Source organism: Colossoma macropomum, unplaced genomic scaffold, assembly GCF_904425465.1.
Source record: "Colossoma macropomum unplaced genomic scaffold, Colossoma_macropomum, whole genome shotgun sequence".
NCBI lineage: Eukaryota > Metazoa > Chordata > Actinopteri > Characiformes > Serrasalmidae > Colossoma > Colossoma macropomum.
Window position 1 is genome coordinate 391,641 of NW_023495950.1, and position 9,000 is coordinate 400,640.

At 39.8% G+C, this 9,000-nt stretch overlaps 1 protein-coding gene across 2 annotated transcripts; it reads right to left on the bottom strand.

The window, feature by feature from the left end:
• Positions 1–879: 879 nt before the first annotated feature.
• On the bottom strand, positions 880–3,593 carry LOC118803730 (zinc finger BED domain-containing protein 4-like). 2 transcript variants are annotated; one of them, XR_005006918.1, is made up of 3 exons: positions 2,988–3,593; positions 2,121–2,420; positions 880–2,090 (listed from the first exon to the last, which is right to left on the bottom strand). XR_005006918.1 is itself a non-coding variant. In XM_036564220.1 (2 exons), the coding sequence occupies exons 1-2, from the start codon at positions 3,563–3,565 to the stop codon at positions 2,312–2,314; spliced, it is 687 nt and encodes a 228-aa protein (XP_036420113.1). In that variant the 5' UTR covers positions 3,566–3,593; the 3' UTR covers positions 880–2,311. The 2 variants fall into 2 exon arrangements, 1 of the variants encoding a protein (XP_036420113.1); XM_036564220.1 differs by having other exon boundaries at positions 880–2,420.
• Between the last annotated feature and the right edge of the window lie 5,407 nt (positions 3,594–9,000).

Here is a 9,000-nt window from a genome sequence, read left to right on the forward strand (position 1 = left end):
AACAACCAGAAAATAAGCATGTAATTTTTAGGTGAATACAACTTGTTACCTTTATTTTACCATCTTATTACAAATTTGTTATCATTATAAACACCAGCTTATTATTCCTTATGAACTGGAAAGTATGCAAGTAATATTTTGCTAAGTACAACTTGTTACCATGATTTTACCATTTTATTACTGACTTGTTACCGCTACAATTACTATTTTATTATTTCATAACAACTATGAAATTGACATTTAATTTATGGATAAATACAACTTGTTCCCATGATACTACCATAACATTACCCACTTATTAACGATCTGTAAAGTAAAGTGCTACTGTTTATTTTTTAGAAGGGGTATATAAAGTGTGGTTATTGGACACATTTAAAATAGAATTTGGATTATTAGTGTCATATTAAAATAGTCACAATAACAGAATAAAAATTGCATTCCTTAAAAAGAGGCAAGAGATTGTACTGCAGTATAAATTACATACAAATCAAAAACACACTGGGAAGCCTATCATCAGCTAATTCTGGCTCTCTAGTTGCAGAAGGATTGTTGTTAATATATGAACTGTTTGTATAATAAGTAACTCTTGTAACTCTTTTTCATCTTCAGTGACATAAAGGAAAAACAACAGTAACACATAATAGCCTCACTAGCACTGTTAACAGCCTATGTGCAACCAGTATGTTTAAAAAAATTAAAATAAACTATTAAATCAACGGCAATATTGAATCACGTTTCAGGTGCTACCAGTAAATACACAATTAGAACCTTTAAAGTAATAGAATGTTTTTGACAATCTGTCTGGCCCTGGTTTTCTGCAGATCACCACAAACCAAAACTTAATTGAGGTTCTTTGTGGCACAAGAATCACCCATGTAAGATGAAGAGGGTCCCCAGTTTTCCAAACTCCCTGGAACTGGCCCCACCTCTAAAACTCCTGGTGGTTCATGAATCATCTCTGCAACACACAACAACTTTAGAACAGTATTTACTATTGCAGATATGATGGCTGATGTACAGATTTCAGAATAAAAGACATCTTCCCTCTGGTAAATCCAGGCTTTCCCCAGTTCCCAGTTTGTACAGTATATCTTGAAGTAGGCTGTTTACAAACCTTCTCTATAAACAGGCAAAATTATATCACATTTACTGTCCTGTGTTGCATAATATTGTAATCATGATCGTACGGCAGAGTCAAGCATGTGGCTTTCTTACTTTATAGAGGGGCTCAACATCACTTACTGTTTGAAAAGAAAGAACACTGTGTACTGCAGTCGTCCACAGTGTCTACATACTGGATTACATGTACAAACTAAGTACAAGTGTCTTTAAAGTATTATGTAAAGTAGGGATGCATAAATACCATTTTTTTCCGACCGAGTACAAGTATGTGTATTTTTGTACTTGCCGATACCGATACTTACATAGAATTAAGCAATCAGGAGCATTATGTAATAGTGTAGTTATTAATGTAAAATAGTGCAATGAAACTTTTTGAAATCAACACAAAACCAACACTGAACAGTGAATTTACCTAGAATTTATTTAACATGAACTTTTTAGTTTAGATTTACCTACACAAACATTTATCACCCATGTCAACACAGAACTCATTTTTCAGTATTTTTACTGCTTTCTGTAACAAAGTCTGTAAAAGATGAACCACATTTCACCAAAAAAGGCTTATAGACCTTACATTACAAAGGCTACAACAGCAGCTTTAACAGCTAGACTAGACAATCCAGACAAAGCCTGCAGTGTTTCAGTGCTAACTGTTTCATCCCACCAGTTAATGGCTGGAGGAGATATATGATGATATTTTACACCATCACATTTGAAGCCAAATGGAGCTTAAGAGTGCCGATCTATACTATGTATAACATCATGTTTCAGAGAGCTACACTGATAAGACCATAAAGACCAGGCTGTAAAAGCCAATCTTTTTTGGAACCGTAAGTGGCAGGTTCCTCTTCAGGAAAAGAAGCATCTCTGCATGTTTAGCTGTGAGCCTGTTTCTGCTTTCAGTGACAATGTGGGCCACTGAGCTAAAGAATTGCTCACTTCCCACACTACTGCATGGGGCTGACAGGTATCTTCTTGACATTTGGGACAAAGTTGGGAATCGCACTTTGTTAACCGCCCAGTACTGGAGCGGTTTCTCTGAACGAGAAATGGTCTTCTCTCCAAGGTATGTTTCCAATTGTATGGCAGCAGCCCGTGGAACATTGAAGCATGCTCATCAGCGATTCCATCAAACACACTGTCCAGACTGCTGCACTGGTCCTTCCTTGGCCTTTTGACAGATGGTTCCTCATTCTCCTGTTGGCCTGTCTCTGCCAGATATTTTCTGCAGCTCCTGCATCACTTTCTCCTTGGCATTCTCAGCAGTGCTGGAGCTTGAGAAGAAACGGTCCTTATATCTAAAAGAGAACATAGGCTATGTTGCTGAAAATGTACATCTTATAGGTGTCCAAATAAATAGCAAAATGCATCAAACGGTGAAGAAGCAATGGTGAAGAATACAGACACACATATAGAAATATATTTTACTTTTGATTTGTATCAAGAGATCACGTTTTTAGCGAGCATGCGCGTTTATGTTAAATCTAAAAAATAAAACCCAGATAAGCGAGGAGAAAAAAAACTCAGTAATGTAAATATTTGAAAAATAATAATCTAACGAATAATAAAAGGTCAGCTTCTGATGACTACATGAAAAGCAGTAGTTATGAGAGTTTGTTGAATGTTTTGGCGACATCATCACGCACGCAGAAGCACCGACCTTAGAGGGTTGAAGTGTAGTCGAGAGAATAAAATGTAAATGAATTATAGACACAGTATAAATTAATCAATTTGTTATTTGATATTTTAGAATAGAATAGAAAACCTTATCGTTCATCTCTGGAGCTGTCCATCTTTTATTTTAGCCTTTTCCCGCATTACACCCCCAATAAATTAGCAACATGAGGTGCGCACACATTAGTTACCTTGGATCGAGAAGCGTTGCGGTGGAGAAGAGTTGGATTTGCTCCACGTCAGCAAATCGTTTCTGTACAGCTGTCAGTAAAGTGCGCTTCATTGTGTTGATCCCCGGCTCCTCATCGGCTTCTTTGGACAGCAGTCTCTGTAATACGGTGATAGCGGGAATCACATCAGAGGCTGATGCATCAGAGGAGCTCACCTGTCGAGTCAACTCTTCGAATGGCGCCAAAAGTGTCACTGCCTTCTCTAGTAGGTTCCACTGATTAAGGCTGAGGCTGTCGGGGAGCTCATGTTCTGACCCAAATATTCCGAGAGCCCGTTTTTGTTCAGTGAGGGACTGTAGCGTACAGAACGTGCTGTTCCACCGTGTTTTCACGTCTTGTTGGAGACGTTTAATGGGCTGGTTGAGCTGCAACTGAATGTCTTCCAAGCGGGAATACGACAAAGTAGAATGTTTGAAATGCCCAACAACTTTCCGTCCGACTGCCACAGCGTCAGCGACGCTCCGCTGAGCAAGCAGACCCTCGTTTACTGCCAGCTGAAGTGTGTGCAGTGCATGGAAAGCTAGGCAGTCCAGCATCATCCATCGCCTTTATCGTGTTTTTAGCATTGTCGCGCGTCACGACATGGGCAGAACTTGTAGGAATTTCCCAAGTCTTGAGCATTTCCTCAGATGTGCTTGCTGTGGCTCGGCCTGTGTGGGACCCACGGAACTGTTCTGCGTGCAGTACAGCTCGCTGGAGAATGAAACCATCGGCCATCCACTGTGCAGTTAGGCTAATGAGAGACACTGGGCAGCTGCTGCTCCAGAAGGCCGTAGTAAAGCTTAAGGCTGTAATGTCCTGCAACAAGCTCTTGATATGCTTTTGCACCGTGTCGTGCATCTTTGGTAAGACAGTTTCCGTTACATGATAACGGCTGGGGATTTCGGGCTTGGGCTCTAACACACCAAGAAGGCGCCGGAATCCCTGGTTGTCGATAATCGAAAATGGTTGATCATCAAGAACAGTATACTGGGTAGGAGCTTCTGTCATGTTCACAGGTCTAGGGTTGTGTGTAGACATTGGATCTCGTCTAGCTGGCGTTTGCTGCAGTGTTGGTTGATGGCGTGGTCTGTTAGCTGCGAACTCCTCGTGCTGAGTTTCGTGTTTCATTTTAAGATGGTTCATCAGGTGACTTGTGTTGTCGGAAGATGCAGAAGTACCTCCTCTTGATATTTTCATAGAGCACAGTTTGTAGTCTGCTTTGCTTGGGTTGCCATCACTGATTGTGAAATAATTCCAGATCGACATTTTGAGTTGTCTTCTCATTAGTAACGTAGCTGACCTGCACTCGGCACAAGGTATCGGATGTTGGTATCGGAGCCTCGTTTGCGATTACGAGTACGAGTAAATGAACACGGTATGGGGCAAATATACCCGATACCAGTATCGGTGTTCATGCATCTCTAATGTAAGTAAATGAAATACACATTTAAAACACAATAAAGAGTTCAATTAACTTGTGTTCACGTCACATTTTGTCATTTATGGTTAAAATTATGTTTCTGATGTAACAGAAAAAAAACTTCAGCAAAGAGAAGCAGAGACTCAATTTGCACATGTAGAGAACAACACAGTTTTTCTTTCAAAGTTACTGTAGCTGTTCCTGCTACCATCACTGCTTAAAGGGCCTCAAACACAAGGCGTTTATTTGCAGAAAAAGTTGAGCAATGAACAGGAATGTTATCCATGTTAATGCATTTATCACTGATACCATTTATGCATGAAAAATGTAACACAAATGGATTTGCTTTGTTTACCTCAAATTTGATTAAAATCCATTTTACTTGTAAACAACTTTATCAGCCACGTTCAAGTCCAGAAGCTTAGAGTCCACTAGACCCATCTGCAGTTAATGAGCTTAACCAAGGAAATTCACTCAAGCTTGAAGAATAGTGAAACAGCCTTAAAGCATAACTGGTGAGGACTAGCAGTGGAGCCGAGATGTATTGCTAGAAATATCCATAAAAAAAACCAACAAACAAATAAAAAAACAATATGATGAATAGCAGTCATGTAATTAAATTGTCTGTAATTAACGTCTTACCTCTACATGATGAGGTTGATCACCGGTCATCCCCATTCTTTGAAACAGTGTGCTGGTCACAACATGTCTCAGCTAAAATCATAATAATAATGATTATTTTACATGCAGTTCTGGTTTACAGCCAAGAGACAGTGTGTACATTACCTCTGTAATTGTTAGGAGTCCCCCAGTCCTGGTCATTCAGCATCTCTACAACAAAACAGTGTGCCTCATATTTAATGAGGATGGTCAGTAATGACAGTTTTGTTTTTAAATTTATGAAATAAACTTGGGGAAAGACAGTTTTTTCAAATTACTCGATGATGTAAAGACTTGTTTTATTTATTTGCTTGATTATTATACACAATAATTAAGCTAATTATTTTCTAAGCTTTGCCACAAAAACTCCTGTGGGTGTAGTTGTCTCCTCAATATACAGCGAGATTCACTTGAAAGAGGCCCTGAATATTCTGTAATAACTCTCTCTAGGACGAAGCAATCTGAATGAAACAATGTGTAATGAGCTCCTCAGTATACGAAGCTTTGAACAAGCTGAGATGCCCCTGTGTCGGAGTGATGAGGTGGGCGCCAGATAGCCATCGTAATGTTTAACCACCATTTGCAACTTCTGGGTGCAGACCCCCGTACCCCTTCATGCATCTGGCAGAAAACTGAGATCATTTCCAGCATCGCGTGTAATGCAATTAATTACACATATGACAAGGTATGTAGTAGATTTTTTGGTTCGGATTGCTTCATCTTAACGGGAGTTACAACAGAGTATTCGGGGCCTCTTTCGAGTGAATCTCCCACATTATGTTCATCTGTAACTGGGCCTCATTTTTATATCAGTTCATTAAGAATTATTAGTATGAGTATAATATACTTTTAAATGGCTTGTTTTAATAATTAATGGAAAGATGGCTCAGATAAGTCAGATAAGACAGTATTCAGCTTGATTTTCATGTTTTATATTAAAGTGACAGTGGATCACACTGACATACACTCAGTGACAAGAATAATGGAAACATCTGTTTGCCCAACAGACTTTCCCTCCATTTATAGTCTTTATGGGCTGGAACTATGTATGGCTTTTCAATATTCAAGTACATTTTGTGACGTGTCCTTAGATATGTGCAATTCTCTGTTATATTAGCATCAATTATATCTACCTGTGTAGGATATGGGGGTCTCCTGTTCCAAATTCCCTACTGCAGAGTTTTCCATGAATGCACCTGGCTGATCAGAAGCGCTCTGAAAAACAAACAGACAGATAGGGATCACATTCTATTACTTAGCAATAGTAACAAAACAACCCAGATGCACATATTAAAGGTATTTTGTCTTTACTTAACTCTTTTTAGATTCCAAGTTAGATTGGTCCAATTTCATTTTTTTTATTTTAATATTACAATGTGTAGCCAACCTAATAGAAGTATTACTTCTGTATCTGCTAATACAATACAAATTTAGTTTCTATCTAAAGAGATAAAATTACTTTTATACAATATTTAATTTCACTAAAATGTCTGCTGGTTCCTTAAAAAATGGTTCTTCAAGGGTTCTTTTGTAAATAAATAGTTCTGTATACAAACCCATTCCCAAAAATTTGGGACTTTATGCTTTAAAAGTAACTAAAAACAGAATACATTGATATGCTAATCATTAGAACCCTATATTTAATTGAAAATAGTACAAAGACAACATATTAAATGTTGAAACTAAGAAATATTATTGTTTTTTAAATATATATGTCCTTTTCAATGCTACTTTGTGGCTAATTTCCCAAAATTTGTAGCTGCTACAATTTAGCTACTTTTCCAGAAAAGTAGTGGCTACTTTTTAGCTACTTTCAAAGCACGACTGTCAGAAAGTTTGTGAATCTCCACCTGACACACCAAACAAGCCCACCTGACACACCAAACAAGCCCACCTGATAATGTGAACAAGACACTGCATTTAATGCGCCACTGAAAAGCTGCAAATATAAAGAAGATCACCAAAAAGTGAGTTTAAGTGTAACCAGCAATCAAACCAAAGTCGTGATAACCAACAAAGATTTAGACTAAGTTAAAGCAAAGTCCATCATTCTGGGTTTTTCCTAACAAAAATCAACAAAAATAACTGAAAACAAACCAAACGATTTTGTGCAAAGTATTGTGAACTGTTAAAATAAAGCTGCTCCAATGTAAACATTTCAGCAGGATCTACAGACACGACATCCAGAGTCCTTTAAACTTCAGCAACAGTTCAGCCTCAGAATCCTCATCGGTGACTCTGGCTCTGTTTGGGGTGAATCAGACCTGAATAATCTCTCCACTGCTGCAGAGCTGCTGCGCAGACGGGGCTTCGCGCGTAGTTGCGTTCAAAAATGTGTCACGACACATTGCAAGCGCGAGCTGCATTCTGAGCGTCACAGCAAGGGGCGCTATAACGACAGCCAAACCTGACCAAGTGGTCTCGCACCGCCAGCGTGCTTCTCGACCGCCACAGCACAGGAGCCACTGAGTCTCACGCAGAGGTGGCATAGAAATCTGATTAACTGTCGCATTTCCGATCCGAGAGAGGTGAAGCAGCTCGTTCTCCTCTACTGCCCACGCTCAGCTGTCGAGGCTGCTGGAACGGCAGTAGATCCTCTCTGATCTGTCCTCTATCGCCCCCTTCAGTCCTGAGTGATTTAACCTCCACATCAACGGAAGAACGCACGGTCAGTTTGTACAGAAGGACTGACCGTTTGCAGCGCGCTGACCGAGCGGTCATTCGCGTTCATGTCCTTGCGCTGAGTATGTTTCTGGCCTTAAGGTGGAACAGGACAATTTGAATGTTCAACCTTAAATGGTGCAGCAGTACGTTTAGAACTAACATCAGCGCACACTGAGACACGCTGACAGCCAGGACGGTGAACCGTGAAGCGCTGCGGCTCCTGGGGCGGTTTGTTTTTTGTTAAAAGGACAAAACGGCTCTTGCTAACATTTTGGTATTCCGACCCATCAGCTAAGCCTGCTAGGTGATCAGCGAGTGGGACCCAGTTATTTCGCTGCTTAGCTGCTCCCCATCCCTGCTTTCAACAACACTCTGTAAGCGCTGGGGAACTGAGCAGACCAGTTGCTGTGGTTCTGGAAGTGAAATATTTTCCCATTGTTGCTTTATGTAGGATTTCAGCGGCTCAATAGTTCTGGGTCTCTTTTGTTGTGTTTTTCGTTTCATAATGTGCCAAATGTTATCAGTGGTGACAGGTCTGGACTGCAGGCAGGTCACTTTAGCACCCAGACTCTTTAACTACGGAGCAGTGCTGCTGTAATATGTGCAGAATGTGGTTTGACATTGTCTCGCTGAAATAATCAAGGCCTTCCCTGAAAAAGACGTCGTCTGGATGGCAGCATATGCTGTTCCAAAACCTGAGTTTATCATTTAAAATATCCGAATGTAAAATTCTGATTCAGTGGATCACAGGACACTTTTCCATTTTGCCTCAGTCCATCTTCAGTGATCTTGGGGTCAAAGAAGGTAGCAGTGTTTCTGGATCCTGGGTTCTTCAGATTAATGAAGAATGTGTTGTATATGGTTCTGTACAGTAAAACAAGTTCTACATAGCACCAAAAAGGGTTCTTCTGTTATGATGTCAAGCTTGTAACAATAGAAGAACCCTTTTGGTGCTATATAGAACCACAGACAACACACTCTCCATCAATCTGAAGAACCATTTTGCAAATGGTTCTGAGTGTTTATGATTCTATATAGAACCATTTTATTTACTAAAGAACTACTGAAGAACCAGCCTTTTTAAGAGTGTAGCTAATATGCTGTAACGTTTTAGAGACGGCTAGTTAAAACATCGTTTTAAAGAATCCATAGTTGTTCCCTCTGTGGACTGTTGGGGTTCTACAGGCATTCTTGCTGCTAGTAGCCATTGGTGGTGGCAACACTGGTGGAGCTGGCAATGAATGTCTC

Excerpts from the sequence above, each read along its gene's own strand:
- LOC118803730 (XM_036564220.1), bottom strand. The coding sequence starts at position 3,565 with ATGATGCTGGACTGCCTAGCTTTCCATGCACTGCACACACTTCAGCTG. Across the intron at positions 2,421-2,987 it reads GCAACGCTTCTCGATCCAAG|ATATAAGGACCGTTTCTTCT; the intron begins GTAACTAATGTG and ends GTTCTCTTTTAG.